The sequence below is a fragment of the Euleptes europaea genome, chromosome 7, assembly GCF_029931775.1.
Source record: "Euleptes europaea isolate rEulEur1 chromosome 7, rEulEur1.hap1, whole genome shotgun sequence".
Taxonomy (NCBI): domain Eukaryota; kingdom Metazoa; phylum Chordata; class Lepidosauria; order Squamata; family Sphaerodactylidae; genus Euleptes; species Euleptes europaea.
The window spans coordinates 5,617,891-5,634,263 of NC_079318.1; the positions used below are offsets into that span (position 1 = coordinate 5,617,891).

Below are 16,373 nucleotides of genomic sequence, written 5' to 3' on the forward strand. Positions count from 1 at the left end.
TTCAAGTTCTTGCTCGGATGTTTCAGACTTGGGAATAGTTTGGTTTTAGAAAATACTGTTTACACTGCTGGTAAACAGCTACTGCTGTATACATTCATCTGTAAATATTTTTAATTTGTATTAACGGAAGCCCTACAAAATACCTGTCTCACAGTAAAGTATTTTAACAACCATTGTGTGGAGTAACTGTCAAAATACAAGAGAATGTTCATATGCCGATGTTGTTCATACAATTTTGATAGAGGGAAAATAATCAGCTGTGCACTTGGTTTTAAAAGGATGGTTTTTTAAACAAAAAGAAAATTAAATTTATTCAATATGTAGCATGAAACAAGTCAATGCACTTTAGTCCTCTTGGTGCTGTTAAATAATTATTATTCCGTAGCAAAAGAAATTATAGCCTCCTAATCCGATGCCCGTTCCCGACGTTTTCTATTATGTCACCAACACACAGCTGTAATGGTTTGAATGGAGAAAAATATGCAACCCTAGCGGGATGCCAGCCCAAATTTGTCACACAACTTCCCTGTAGCTGTTTCTAGATAAAACAACTGTGGAGAAGTGGTCCAGATAGATATAAGTGTAACATTTAGATAGGATTATCAGACTATTTTTAAAAAATCAATAAACATCCCCCTGAGAGAGTAGTACCTAAACAATCCTAATAGTTAACTGCCCATTTACAAAAACATCAATGTACGGTCAGTCAAGATTAGACTCTTAGCCCTGCTGTGCAACTTCCTTTCTAGGATCAATCATGGCTCAGGCTGAAACTAGACATGGCAGCCGCTGCCATTTTAAAGAGATTTAAAAATGCTAGGGGCCTGCGACATGGCAGGTGGAAGTGGTCTTCTGCCCAGTGGCTGTTTCAGCACTTGAAAAAGTACATGGAGGGAATAAGAGCTCTGCAGACTAGATCAGGATCAAGCCCTTGGGGCATTTGTAAATCTCTTTAAAATGGCAGTGGCATCCAGCGGTCAGACCCATGGACACGGTCACGTCTGGTCTGCCAGTCTCAGTGAAACAACAAATCAGAATTAATGTCTCTTTACTTGTAAAGGTACAGTTGTGGTTAACTCTAGCTGGACGAAGGCTTGCTTTAAAAAAAGCGATTGTTCAGATTCAGTATGCTAAGTGACAGGCTTAAAAGGCTAGAGGGGAGATTGACATTTGCCCAGGGTAGGTTTAATTTAATATCTTTTTGAAGCAGAAAATGTTAAGTTTCAAACTTCTCACCTTTTATGAACTTCCTGAGATTGCTTGAAATTGCATGGACTTTTCCTTTTTTTGACATGGTATTGGAAAAACTGGATAACACACAGGATCAGTGCCCCCTCAAAAATAAATCCATATTGACAGAAGTCTGATTATCGAACAAAATGCTAGGTTGGAAATTCAAAAGTAAGGGATGTTTGCCACTAATTTGCATTGGTCAGCTGCAGTGTCCAACCCCATTCACAGGGCAGTTTACTAAAGGGCAACTGAGGTATAGCCACTACCATTCCCTTTTCTCCTGAAGTCCATTTCAGCGGTTCTCCATATCCAACCATTTTTACCTGAAATAGTAAGATTGATATTAAGTTATGTTCAAATAAACTGTCAATCTGTCCCCACCCCCCAAAAAACCTAGCTTAAATACTTATAAAACCAGTTCTACTTGGACAGTATTCTTCCACTTCAACTAGAACATCTAAGAAAATGCTGTTAAACAGGCTTTGCTTAATTTACCATGACTAGTAATTCCCCCTGGACACAGTTCAGAGTTGGGAAGAAAGATTCGATTCTCCCCTGATTAAGCTCAATCATGGTTTGTTGGCTGTGGATGGGAATACACCAGATACATCTATTAATTTCAGTGGGTTTCTAAATAAGATATCGTGTCAATGGGTACATATCTTCCCCAACTATACAAGTGACTGATAATCTCCCTTGCTGGGTTAGGGTAGAAGGAAGCTAAGGCTCTAGAACTGGGAGGAATTAAAGATGAATTAACGGTAGGATTTTGCAGTCACCCAGGAGTTCACCTGTTTCAATTCCTCCCCTCTTGTTGTGCCTGACTATTCTCTTGAGCTACAGGCACTCCCTTATCTGGCTCCCAACAATGCAAACCACTGTAACAGCAAGTTTAGCTGATCCTTGGTGGGGGCAGAACACTTGGGTTTGAATCAAGGGTCTGACCAATTAAAGTGAGCTTTGTCTAGACCATGATGCTGCTCATAATGACTGTTAATGTCTAAAATACTGAGCATATTGCTAATGCCACACACATCCAGAGAATTGATATCAACCAGGATAGTCATTTAATATCCATAGTTAACATGCACTAGGTATGATTTGGATACATACTACACTTCTAGAAATACAACAAGTAGATAATAGTGAAAGTATTTTTCATAGGTCTTCTAAGATGTTATTTGGTTCTGTGCCAGCATAGTTCTGGAGACTTATTTCTTCATAGTGCATCCAGGTGTCCTTTATTAATCTCATTCCTTGCCAACTGGCTTTCTTCTTGGGGTCAAATAAAATGTTAGGCACTATAGACTATTCTCATGAAGGTGTTGGAAATGGGGGCTGAAATGCATTTTCATCTGTGGCTAGCCCTTCAACTCTAACATGAATTGCTCAAAAGCTGTAAAATAGGCAAATACCTCTTACCTCTGTCATCTCAGCAATACCTTTTGGCTCACCAAGTACAAGAAATCCAGATGATGGCCAGTTAAGGAAAATGGCATACAAGACATTTTCTTTTGGTTTGAAAGTGTACCTGGAAGAAATTTTAAAAATAAGGAGTTACACTTAAGTGAGGGGAAAGTAGCTGAATGGATTTAGTGAAGTTATAAACTAGAAATGTCAGATAATCTGAAGGGTGGAGGACAACCTCTAATAGTCTGCCTCAAAAGAGGATTTTGAAAACAGCAAGACAGACTAGAAGGCGGCTGTCCCTTTTACTTCCCTGGATACTTTTCTGAGTTTCCAGACCAGAATAACACTTTAATATGATGGTAACAGAAGTCGTGCCTCACACAGTGACTAGGCTTCTGAATGGAATGTATTAACTCTAAATTCAATGGCAAGACAAAGTTTCTTTTTATAATTTTCAGAAGAAAACTGAAAAATGTGTCGAATAGCAAAGGCAGAGCTAGCCAGAGGTTACCCTGCAGCTGAAACCCCCCAAGTTAGCTCTTCTTTGCAGACATGTTTCCCTTCACCCTCACTCTGGTGAACTTACCATACTCCTGGTGTAAGACTGTCATTCTGGGCTCTCCAAGGTTTAGTACTGAAAATGGCTTCCCCGTTCACTGACAGCCATTTCCCCATTTGCGTCAGGCGCTCTTCAAAAATAACAGGAATGACACCATCATGGGTGGGTCCAATGTTCATCAAGAGGTTTCCTCCACAGGACACAGTTTCTACAAGTTGCTGAAATTATTTGGAAGGGGGAAAAGCCAATTTGTGGTGTAAATGAACATACTTGCCTAAAGTTTGAAGCATTTTAAAGGTGCCAGTTACATGGTTTGTTAGGCCTAAATTCACATTTCCATTATAACAGTACCTTGCTGTATGTTCAGACAATGGACTGATCTAGACATATGCAGCAAAATGAGGCAGTAGAATACCAAGAAGATAAAGTGAACTGTACCAATTTAAACTGAAGATGAGGGATGCCATTTTGAATGTTTCCCAGGTGTTTAACTCTACACAACCCAAAAAAAACATAGTGTCATGTGGAGGAGTTATAAACTACAGTGCCTGTTCTCTATATGGAATTGTTTTTGGGGGGTGTTACCATAGAGGAACATTTAAAAATGAGATCCCTCCACAAGGCATATGAAGTGGAACAGTCTGTACCATCACCTCTGGTTTCTATTGCTTCATTTTCTCATTCTGCTACATGCATTGGCTAGTGGGGCGGTGGGATCTGGATGGGGAGGTGATGGGAGTGTAGAGGAGAAACAATGAATGGGGGGGAGGTGGAAAAGGCATTTCTCCTCTCATTTTAAAAAGATGAATACCTTTGGTCATGGGGGGGGGGTAAGATTTAGTGGCCCTTATTCAATTATCAGGTTATGACTGTCTAATTTTACCTTTACAAGCTCTTCAATTGTGAGATAATCACTCAGCTGTGCATTCCTCCTGTACCCCCATGACTGTTTGTCAATTGTCATGCAGTTTTCCCACTTATGAGGCAAAAGATGGCCTGGATTGTAGCGATCTGAACAAGTGTAATATCCTCCATGTTTACAGATAGTGCCAGCTCCCCAGCGATCATTTGTTACAACTGTATCCCGAACTGGGCTGAAAATTTCAAAAACGTTATTAGCATATGACACATGCAGTTCAGAATGCCAGGATCTTCCATTACTGGCCAATAACAAATACCAATCTGTAAGTCCATAGATCTTGGTCTCTTCCACAAGCTGCCAATGGCAGAGCCCTGCTGCACAAAATTAAGTGCTCAAAAGGACCCAGTGATTTTAATGGCCATAACCGTGTTTAAATCAGCATCGGGCTAGAAATGTGCACCGTAGAAAAAAATAATATATATTTTTAATCTGGATATCAAGAAGCTGAAAAATATTCATATTCGTGGTTATCCATGTTACAAATATTGGTTTGGTATTTGGATCGTTTTGGGGGGGGGGGATTCTGGCTCCAATATTCCCTAAGAGGAATATTTCTCAAGGGATAGAGGGGCTGGTTTTTTTGAGCAAATTGCACGTAAATTGCAGCAGAGCTTCTGGTGCCTGTCCTTTAAATAACCCCCAAGTTTCAACTGAATTGGGCCATGAGGGTCCAATACTATGGGCCCCTGAACAAGGTGCCCTCCATTGTTTCCCGGGGAGGGGGATTCCATGCTTTCTCCAGAGCAAAGATAAGTCAAAGCAACCTCTAGCCAAAGGAGACAGAACCAGCAATCCCAAAGAACCAATGCAGAACCAGAGTATCCCAGCAGAAACACAGGACAATGTGCCAAGCCTAACACAACAAATGTACATCTGGAGAATCCAAGCTAATATCAATCAAGATAATCCCCCAAGCTAAACAAAATAACATTGTTCCAAGCACAACAAATGTACAATCAGAGAATCCAACCCAATGTAAAACAACAGAATCCACACAAACCACAAACCCGACACAAACTAACTTGTGCAAAGAACCCAATGGTGTAAAACCCATAGAACTAATTTCAAAGCTCAGAATCTAAGCCACATTAACCTGGCAAGCTAAAACCAAGCCCTGGAAATAAGACACTGATAGAGATGCAGAAAAAAAATCAAGAAAAAAACAGTCCTGGGAGCTTTAAAATTCTGGCTCCCAATATTCCCATTGCTTTTGCATGGAATCCTATGCAGCACTATTATGCCAGTTTAAGCCTGTTGATTTCATTGAGGTGGAATAACTCTGCATAGGACTACACTGTATCCATGTGGCAACTCTACTCATCTTTGCCATTTCCCCCTTTGCCAGAGTACAATCAATATTTTCCTAGAAGCCCTGCCTGCCCCTTGAAATAGCCTCCCAGAGGAAGTGAGAAGAGGCTTTTGGGTCTAGTTAAGAATTGATCTTTGGACCACAGACATGAAACTAAAGTTGCCGTCCACTTAAGGCGGAATTTATCTGTCTTATTTTTCTTGGTAACTTTGCTGATTCTATTGTTTTAATTATTCCATTGTTGTTTATTTTTATGTCAGCCACCTTATGCTGGGAGAAAATCGAACCTCAACTATTTTTAAGAAAATTGTTAAGTCATTGGCCTTTGAACTAATTGGTTGAATTCAAATACGTTTATATAGAACTAGAGTCTCATGTCTTGCTCAGTTATTGGCAAAAAAAGGCTAAGATTAATTTTAAATATTTTATTCTTCACCCCCTTGTTATTGATCAGAAATACACTAAAATACTTCAAACAATAAAAAGAAATTTAGTCAGCTGTAAAGTCCTTGGCAGGCAATACTATTATTTACATAACGTTTTAACTAGGGACATGATAAAGCCTCCTCTCTACAGGTACCATTTGAGATAAAAGGCCTCCCCATGTCAACGAGGGAGGGAAGGAAGGATCATTTGTAATATGCAATGGGGGGGGGGAGAGAAGGCAGAAAATGCAAGAGGAGACTAGTGTGCCCATTTGTAGAAAATTTTCCAGCAGTCATAGGGCAATCCCTGAAATCTCATCATAGTTTCCAGTATTCCACTTCAGAAACGTGAGAGTTGTTTAAGTAGCCCATTAACCCTATTCCTTGGAATTAAAAACCATATAGGATAATCTCTCTTAAAAGAGCCAGCATGGAACAATGATTATTTATACAATATCACCAAGCCTGTGTAGATGGAGTGCTCACATCATTCCAATGTGACAAGAATGTATAAAACACACTTCTGTTACATACATTTATTTTAGTCTGCATTTTAACAGAAAAGCAATTGATAATAGTGGAGTGCAGGCAGCATGACCCTGCCACTAGCGTAAGTGCCCTCTTATAACGGAATAAGAGGCACATACGCTGGTAGCAGGGGCAGTTCCATCAGTGCCTGGGCTCCTAGATCCCAGAAGAGAAATGTGTCACCAGTATGGGGGGTGGGTGTTCCTGGGGCATTCCCAGGGACAGAGCTGTCTGTAGTCAGCTTTCTAAGCCCCTCCAGCACAAGAACGCTCCCTCCAACAACAGTGTTGCTGCGCCAGGTTTTTCTTGGTACAGCATCACTGTTTTCAATGGGCCTATTTCCACTTTTCATTTTTTAGAAGGCCTTTTTGAGCTTTGCAGCAGCCGGGAAAACTCTTTGGAGGCGCTACGGCAGCGCCTCAGCCACGCTGTCCCCAGCCACTGTAAGGCTCAGAAATGAGCTATAAATCTAAAAGTTTAGCTAACTTTTGAATTTAGAACTATTCAGCCAAATAAATGGAGTGGCTATAGGTTTCAAAATAAGATTTAAATACACAATTTAAACAAGAGAACAGCCATACCTCTCATTATAAAGCCAAGCTAGAAATCCAGTGCTGTTCCAATATGTGTCTGGGGCATTCCCGTCTCCATCTGACCACAGAATCTCTGGCTTGTACCGAGTCACAATCTCATAGAGCTCTGGGAGTGACTTGGCATTTGGAAATTGTTTGGTTCTGAATGCACTAGAGGCATCACTGAGAAAGAGAGGATTGAACCATTCAAATAGTGAGTGGTACAGCCCAAAATGTAACCTGGTCCTGTTTCTAATGGACAATGCCAACTCAGCCACAATATCTCGTTTCGGTCCAACATCAATGGCATTCCAAGCCCAAGAATATTTAGATCCCCACAGAGTAAAACCTAAACAAGTAAAAGAACAAACTCTAAATATTTTGTATTACTGATCAGTAAGATTTCTTTAGTATTTACAAAAGAATATACATAAAATCCAGGACCCACAGAATTACAGGCTAGTTATGCATGTCCAAACTGTCTTCAGGGTTTGCATGTTGAAGTATAACCCACCTCCCGCACCACATGGCAAGCTGTTTTGGAAATTAAATAAGCTTTCAAAAAAAGTTTGTAGTAAGTGAACCATAATTGACCCCCAAATTTCTCCATGGACTATGGTAGTCAATAGTGTCTTAATATTCTCTGGTGTGTATTTATCACCTATTCAATAAATATTTATGAGTTTTCGTGAAAAGGACACCCATACATGCAGTTACCATTCACGGGCCTAAAAACCTTATTTGGACTACAGCCCACATTTATTTATTTCCACCCAAACAGGGTCCCCAGGGCAATGAACATCAAAGCATTAAAACATTTAAAACAGCATTTAAAATGTACATGTAAAAGATTTAACAGTGCAATTAAAACATATAGACATACAAACACAACACATCCAGGAAAGAAGGCCAGTAACTGTTTACTGGGGACACATCAAACAAAACAAATGTCTTCAACCTCTGGCAGAAGACAGTGGCAGAGAGAGACAGACAAATCTCCGTGGGGAGGGAGTTCCAAAGTTTCAGAGCAACAACCAAGAAGGCCTTCTCTCAGGTTGGCACTCTCCTATTCTCAGTGGGCAGGGACACTTGAAGCAGCAAGGCCTCTGCAGATGACCAGCATGGACAGGTAGGTTCATATGGGAGAAGGTGGACCTTAGGATATGTACTAAGATTAAACAAGATTACTGTATAGTTCAATATTGTAAGAATGTTAGCTAATGTACTCTTCACAATAGTGTTCCATGTGTGTCACGTAACAAAGGCACTGCCTGTTTTAGCTCAAAAGCCAGATTTAACTCAGAAGTCTATGCCCTGCTTCCCACTGGTTCCATCTTACTGGGGTCTTTCAATTTAGGAGACAAGTGGGCATATAGAGTACACAAAAGGCTGCATTCAAGAAGCTGAAATATTTACAGTTCTATTATTTTTCTGTTTTCTTTCTTCCCTTCCCTGAACATTCTGGGGTACAAATATGTGTGATCATAAAAATCAGTCATCTATTTCCTTGAAGGAATCAAAACAAGGAAGTTATACTTTTAGCTTCTATGCTTCTGTATGAGACTGACCCAGGCTATGCTTCTGCTTAAATCAACACATGAAACTAGTGAATTCTGAAGGAAGTTTGTTCAGATTACCTTCGTGGTGTTTTGAAGTCAAGACTACATATTTGGCACCTGAAGATTTCAAAATGTCTGCCCACTTGTCAGCATCAAAAAACTCTGCTGTAAACAAGGGCCCAAAATCTTCATAACTGAATCCAGGAGGGTAGTTTGTCTCCATAAATTTTATGTAAGGTTCTTTCTTTTCTTTCTGCCAATACCACCTGCAAAGAAAGCAATCTCATAGTTTACACATACAAAAACTGTCAGATTCCAGCTTCGTCTGGAGGTAGGTTTGCCAACCCCAGCTTGGTAAATCCTGGAGACTTGGGGGGGGGGGCTACTCTGGGAAACCCAGGACTGGGCTGGAAGCACTCTACACAAAAGGAAGTACAGAACTATGGTTTAAAACACCATGGTAATCCTAAACTGGTCTGCTCAGAAATAAGTCCCACAATGACCAATGATACTTACTCCAAGGTAAGTGTGGAAAGGATTGCACTCTAACTTACTCCAGCAATTATTTCAAGCAGTAAAATACTTCATTACTGTACTCATTATATTTCAGTTCTGTGTGGACTGCCTAAATTATTTTAATTGATGAATCCTTAAACTAGTTTGAAATGCTTACATTTCAAGATCACATTTAGGTAATAACTTGGGGGTCTGATCAAACCACCCCCTCTACAAGTACTATTTGAGATACAGGTTCTCCCATGAGCGAAGCTCATCGCTGTGAGTGGCTTGATGAGGAACAAGGGTTCAGTTGTCTGATGCAGGACGGGGGGGGGAGGGGTAATGCCAAAGTGGACTGGAATGAATTTAAATAAAAATATCCAGCTGCCATAGGACCACCCACAAAATATCATGATGGCTTCAAGTATTCAGGTTCAGCCAAAACCTGTCAGTTCACAGAATTTATTTACTCTTGGAACATTTGCTCTGGAATTTATTTGCTCTTGGAACCTCTCTCATGCTGTTTGTGTGGAAATACATATGTATAGGATCCAATAGGTTTTAATTCATATTATAGGCCAATTTAAGCCCAAAGATACGCATGAAAAAGACCTTTGTCACCGTTCCAGGGCTCACCTTTACATTACAGGAAACAATAAGAAAGTGCCCATGCAGTAATCTTCTGCAGAGAAACTTTGCCGGATACTTATGAATAGTCACAGACCTGAAGGATTAATCTGCAGACTTCCAGGTAAGTTTTACACCTATCAACATTGACAATTGGCCACTTTTATCCATGAAGAAACAAATGCCAATGAGACTAATGCATTGCTTTCTAGAAAGAGGCAGCAGAAAGATATTAGTAGCCTGATCCTGCAAAGCATTTAGAGTCAAAACCATATACCTGGAGCTCCAATTATAGCGCTACCTAACCGCCTGAAGTCTATAGATGCTCCCAAACCCACCGGTGTCAATGGGGTTTTAACTTTCGAGGGAAACGAAGCGTCTTACTTGAAAAGCAGGACCCCTCCCTGAGGCTTACTCCCGAGTAAACAGGCTGCAAAGGAAAGGAAAGCGCCGAGCCAAACCGGCCCGCGGGAATCTCACCAGAACCACTCGCTGCCAAAGCTGGGCACGGAAAACAAGCCCCAGTGGATGAAGACCCCCAGCTTGGCTTCGTCGAACCAGGCGGGCAGCGGCCGCAGATCCAGAGACCCCCAGGTGGGCTCGTAAGGCGCGGCGGCGGCCCGCCGGGGAAGGAGGCCCAGCGCCGCCAGCAGCAGCAGCATCGGTGACGAGCCGGGGGGTCGAGCCATGAGGGACGCGCCGGCCGCTCCTCCTCGGCGCTGCTGGGTCACGTGACGCCGGTCAGCTGACCGGGGGAGGCCGCTGTCTCTCTCGGCCTGTGGTGGCGGGCGGCGGTTGGCAGTTGGAAACCGGCGGGAGGTTTTCGGGGCGGAGCCTGAGGAGGGCGGGGTTTGGGGAGGGGAGGGACTCCAGGGCCGTTGGCAAAGCGGCCCTTTTCTCCAGGGGAGCTGATCGCTCTGGGCGGGTCAGGGCCAGCGGTCACAGCAGGAGGTTAAGCAAGCAAAACCCAACACCTCTGTGCTAATATCACAGATTTAGAAAGAAAGTACAGGAAAAGGCAATATTATCACAGTATACCAAAAAATGGGATGGACAGGAAATTCATCTGAAGTGCCTGGATACATATGTACAGCCACGTTCAATCCAAGGTGGACATCTTGACAGAAGGGTGGGAAAGGGGGGCTACTGAGGGTCTCCTGTGCGGGGAACGTTGTAACCAGCTGGATTTGTCTGGGCTACCATGTATTGGCAAATCATGATCCTAACTTGAGATCATAAATATGAAAATAATACATGAATTGCTCTTGTTGATCCCTATGGGAAATTTATAATATTGGCTCTAGAAGCTTTTTGGAAACAAGTGTGCATATTAACATCTTAACTGAACGGGACTGAGGAAGACTTGAGACTTGAAACGATCCTATCCCCTTTTCCACCCTTCTTTCAAGATTTCCACCTTGGATTGAATGTTGCTGTATAGGTATATATGCACTTGCACATTGTATATCATATGAATTCCTATTCATTACACTTTTTGGTATATTGTTATAATATTGCCTTTTTCTGTACTACCTGGAGGTTGGCAACCCTAGGTGGAGGCTCCCAAGGGAGAGAAAGGCTTGGTGGTTTATTTATTCCCCACCCCCATTCTTTTTATTAAGAGAAAATGAGAATATAACAATAGAAGAAAACGGAAATACAACATTACTAAAATACACATACTACAAATTCTTGAAAATAAACTAAAACCATGCTGCAATATAACTAAAATATCTATACCAGTGAGTAGGGTTGCCAACCGCCAGGAGTAGCAGGAGATCTCCAGCCAATAGCGATCAGTTCACCTGGAGAAAATATGGTTGCTTTGGCAATTGGGACTATGGCATTGAAGTCCCTCCCCAAACCCCGCCCTTTTCAGGCTCCGCCCCAAAACCTTCCACAGGTGGAGAAGAGGGACCAGGGAATCCTACCAGTGAGCCAAACAATACGCTATCTAGTTATCTAAAATCCAATGATAATTACATCACTCCCTCTCTTTCATTTACACACTGGAGTGTTTATTTCCACCCTTGAGATTGTTACATTCCAGCAAGCGTCTAGTTCTTCCATATTTTTGTCATTATTATAATATGTCAACTTAATTAAAGCATAGGTTTATTTAACCTCATCAAACCAATTATTTAAATCAGGGAATTTATTGCTTTTCCAATGTCTGGCAAGATTTGTTCTAGCCACTGTTAATATATGGAAAGAGGCTTGGTGGTTTATGAGGGGTACAGATGCTGGCAATAGCAGTCCTCAAAGCCAAATAAGCCCTGTGAAAACCAAATCCAAGCAAACATCCTTAGGATGGGGAACTGCAGCCTCGAATGCCCAGGCTGCATCGGACTTAGTATCTTCAAAAAGCCACTAAACCTATTTTTCTGGATCTGTACTGAATTTTTATGTAATACAGGACTCCACCAGAAGCTATTTTTGCATCACAATACTCATAAGTCGGCTGTGACTTGATGGCACTTTACACACACGCACCGTTGCGGAGGGGTTTGCTGTAACTATCAGATCTGACCCATCTCTGACGCAATGAAACATAACAACATAAGTGTGTGTGTGTGTGTGAGTGGGGGGACAGTTCATGAAAAGGAATTTTCAGCTTTAAAAAAGCATAAAGAATGATAGTCTTTGTTAGGATCGTCTTCTTCATCGTTGATTTTGGAACCACACCCTCCAAACTGTGCCATCGCTGGCCGATTTGCAGTTTGCTTCTTGACAGTGTAATTGTTAGGGTTGCCAACTTCCAGGATTCTGCTATTACCACTGATCTCCAGCCGATAGAGATCAGTTCCCCTGGAGAAAATGTCCACTTTGACAATTGGACCCTATGGCATTGAAGTCCCTCCCCTCCCCAAACCCCGCCCTCCTCAGGCTCTGCCCCCAAAACCTCCCGCTGGTGGCGAAGAGGGACCTGGCAACCCTAGGTATTGTAATTGGACCTAAGTTGTCTATGCTATGTACTTGCCTTCTGTCTACTGCAGCCAAGCGTCATGATAGCGGCATAAGTTGTCCTATACTGTAACTGTTCCTGGCTTTACCGGGTGCATTCTGACCTGAGATATTTATCCTTGAATCCCGTTTATAAGTTCTTGTTTATTGACAAAGATTGCAGGGAAGAGACTAATGCTTTCCTGGGAGTAAGCCCCATATGAATAGACCTGAGTAGGAATCTGAATAGAGACTTGAGTAGGTCTCTAAAATCCCTATTTATCTATATTTCTGACTTAAAATATAGGAAGTAAGGCTGGAAGCAGAGAGGCATTTTGTTAATACTGACCGTTAATAGTAGTCGTTTACTGCTCATTAACAAAGTCATAAGCATATACATATAACACATAGATGCCTAAAATGTAAAAAATACATGGAGTGTATAAAGCTTATAATAAAGTTATGCATGTTCGACAAAATCTCTTAGGCCAAATGCCAGTGTCATTTACCGGGATAGTTTTAAAATCATTACCTTGGTTAAATATTTGGCGACCTGATGGATTTTCTCAATATCCACCTCTAAATCTGATAGGAGAAAGGGAATGATCCAGGGTTCAGAGGGAAGACTGTACTTTGTTAAGATAGGTGTGATCCACGTAGTTCTCTCCTTGTTCCAATTTTTGCAAAATAGAAGTACCGGTAAGTGCCCTAAGGTTTCTATTTCGCTGGTTCCACAATCACACAGGTGGTTGCTAAAAGGGATTTTAAAAAAGCGGCCCTTTAAAACCTGTGTGGGGGATGCGTTTAGTCTTGCTAAGGTGACAGCACGTCTTTAGGTTGGGGAGGTTAGGAGGTTAAAATATATGGGAAGAACATGTGGGGGAGGGATTCCCATTGCAGCAGTAGAGCAGACTTTGCATGCTCAACACTGGGCGCTGCCAAAATCCAGGTTAAAGGTTTTCTTGTTTCATTAATGAATTTTTGTATACTAGGTCTAGTCAATAACTGGAGAGGAAGACCTGGGAAGTTTATTTTGCTGTTTGTTAGGTGTTCCCAGGAGCTGGTATAGTTGTCTTGGGCTATCAGATAAAGAAAACCACTCTGTGCATTAGGCTCGATAGAAAGCATTTTGATCCTCATTTTTAGTGCCTCAAGCCATGCTTTGACTTCCACGGAGTACTGCGCCAATTCGATTCTGAGTGCTGTGCTCACTATACAGCCTGGTACCCCTGCAATGTTACACAGGAAGTACGACAGTGTACTATCTATTTTTTTCTGTCACTCCCTTGATCCAGATACCAACTTCAAATAGTAGCTGGGGAACTATTTTGGTGTTAAATACTTTGACGTATTTGACTGACTGACGTATACAGTTAATTTGACTGACAGTTAATAATGAATGCAGTAACCATTGCCAGAGAGTGATGCAAAGATACCCCCTGATGCTATAGAGTGATCTCAAATCGACTCCCTCCTGCATGCATCTGATATACCTTCCCCTGTGACAGAGAGAGATTATATGTACAGGAGGTGAGAGATCATTGCTGTGGCACAATAGTTATTAGCCACTGCTGGGCTACTTTTAAAACTTCTACTACAAAATGAACCAGATGTTACACATCTGTACCACTCTTTTATACAATTGTCATATCTAAAGATAGGACCCTAGAACATAATGAAACAATGTATATGTTGAATGAGTTATCTACATATTAAAAAAATCTATATATGTTTCACAATCAGAAAAATTCAGACACCACTTTCAGTGTTTGTGAAGGAGTTGGCTTACTTTGCTCATTCAGTTGCTCATTCAATTACCTTTGAATTATGAGCTGCTCACATTTAATGCAGCATTAGTGTCATCTATCAAAAGATGAAATGTCTGCATTTAGTGGTTTTAAGAGGCTTTCCTTGTATAGCGCTATAGATGCATTTGGCAGACTTCCACCAACTGAAAGGAAGAACATTTCTTAATGGACTACGGTAACTTTACCATCTTAACCTCATTTGGCATTGACTTCTATTTGATTACTTAGTATCAAAAGGGCACCCTGACCCTGTGAGTGATGCACTGTATTCTCAGTGGCAATTGTACAGAGGATGACAAGATGACCTATAGCATATTTTATAGATACCAGAAGGCACTTATTAAAGCAGACTGTTCTGCCAATAGGTCAGTTAATGTGGCCCCACCTGTTTGTATTGGCTGGAAGATACATGATTAATTTATTGAGAAACATAGAATCTACTTTTCAGTTGTTTAATTCTCAAAGCAGAAAATAACAGTAAAAGGTTAAAAAATGACTTCGAAAAAAATGAATAAGATTACAGCATTACTATTTCTACTCCTTATATCCATGCTGTCTATTGCTCTGTAAGAAATGCCCCATGCTAATTCACCAGTGCCAAGTTGTCAATACAAGGTTAGGTATAGAAGAACCTCAAAGAAGGGTTATTATTACTTTGAGCAAACCAGTTTATGGTGTGTCCTCATTCTAGTCTCTGTACCTTTGCAAGCTCTCAGCTTCCACAGGTTGAATCACAAGATTTATTTTAGTTACCCTATTTATCATGTGTCTCATTCATCAGTCTTTTGAATGCTGTCAGCCTGCAGTCTGTGCTTTCTAATGCTGGCAACTGCTAGTCTGCCTAAATAAATATCTGTTCATTGCATTTAAAAAGGGTTTGGAAGTGCCTGTCTTTGGCAGTTCACACCAGAGAAAGGAATCAGTCTATGAGAACCATTCATGCTCTCTATGGGGTGGGGCAGGAAAAGTCACCCCAAATGCCTGCCCTATGTGATTTGAAAGATGTGACACACGATACATAGAGTGTCATAGAGAATCCTTGGATACATATGTTGGATTTTGCATTTCTTCACTAGTATCTCTAAAAACGCAATTTCATGCAACCACAGAGCTGCTTGTGAAACCTAACATGGTGGCGGAGTATCAGATGTGAACTGAGAAGACTGGGATTCAAATACCCCCTCAGCCATGAAGCTCACTGGGTGACCTTGGGCCGGTCACTCTCTCTTAACCCTAAACTACCTCACAGGACTGCCATGATAAAATAGCAGAGGGCATAACAACATATATTCCCTGATCTCCTTACAGTGCATTCCTGAAGCCCCCCCCCCCCGAATGCTCCTAGGAACTGGCATGACCCCTACACCAGCCTCAGTGCCACTTGCGCCATGAAAACTGGCATGGATGCTGGTTTTGGGGCACTTACGCTCGCCCCCCTGGACCATGGCGTCAGCGCAGCCCTCGGATGCCATTGTGGCCTCCCGCCAGCATTCTCCTGGTGCAAGTCCCCGCTCTGATGTTCCCGGGAGGAATTCCTGGGGCATTCTGGGAGCAGAGCCACCTTTAGACAGTTTCTAAACCCCTTTTGCCCCAGGAACACCTCCCAGGATGGTGGCAGTCCTACGCCACCTTTTGTGGTGGTGCAGGCCTGCTTTCCCCTATGGGGGAAAAGCCTTTTTTCCAGTTTTTATTTTGGAAAAAAGACTTTCCCTCCCTCCACAGTGGCCAGGAAGCCTCTGAGGAGGCTTCTCAGCTGCGCTGTTCCGGCCGCCACAGTCCCATCCCCCACAGGAATGCACTGTTAGAGGAGGGCTAGAGTTAAAAACTCTAATAGATTAATAGTTTTACATTAATCTATTAGATAATTTAGTATGGAAAGTAGATTAGTGTGGAAAGTAGATCAGTCCCAGTCCTCTTTGTTCATAAGCAAGGAGTTGCTTTGGTTTTCTATGAATATTTTTTCTTCCTAATATTGTTGTG

General features: G+C 41.8%; 1 protein-coding gene across 1 annotated transcript; it reads right to left on the reverse strand.

Annotated features, from left to right (window-relative positions):
* Positions 1–1,388: 1,388 nt before the first annotated feature.
* On the reverse strand, positions 1,389–15,838 carry FUCA2 (alpha-L-fucosidase 2). The gene is made up of 9 exons (XM_056852578.1): positions 15,820–15,838; positions 13,118–13,170; positions 10,123–10,418; positions 8,596–8,783; positions 6,968–7,307; positions 4,086–4,296; positions 3,230–3,420; positions 2,656–2,764; positions 1,389–1,556 (listed from the first exon to the last, which is right to left on the reverse strand). Exons 1-9 carry the CDS (start codon positions 15,836–15,838, stop codon positions 1,419–1,421), a joined length of 1,545 nt encoding a protein of 514 aa, XP_056708556.1. The 3' UTR covers positions 1,389–1,418.
* Between the last annotated feature and the right edge of the window lie 535 nt (positions 15,839–16,373).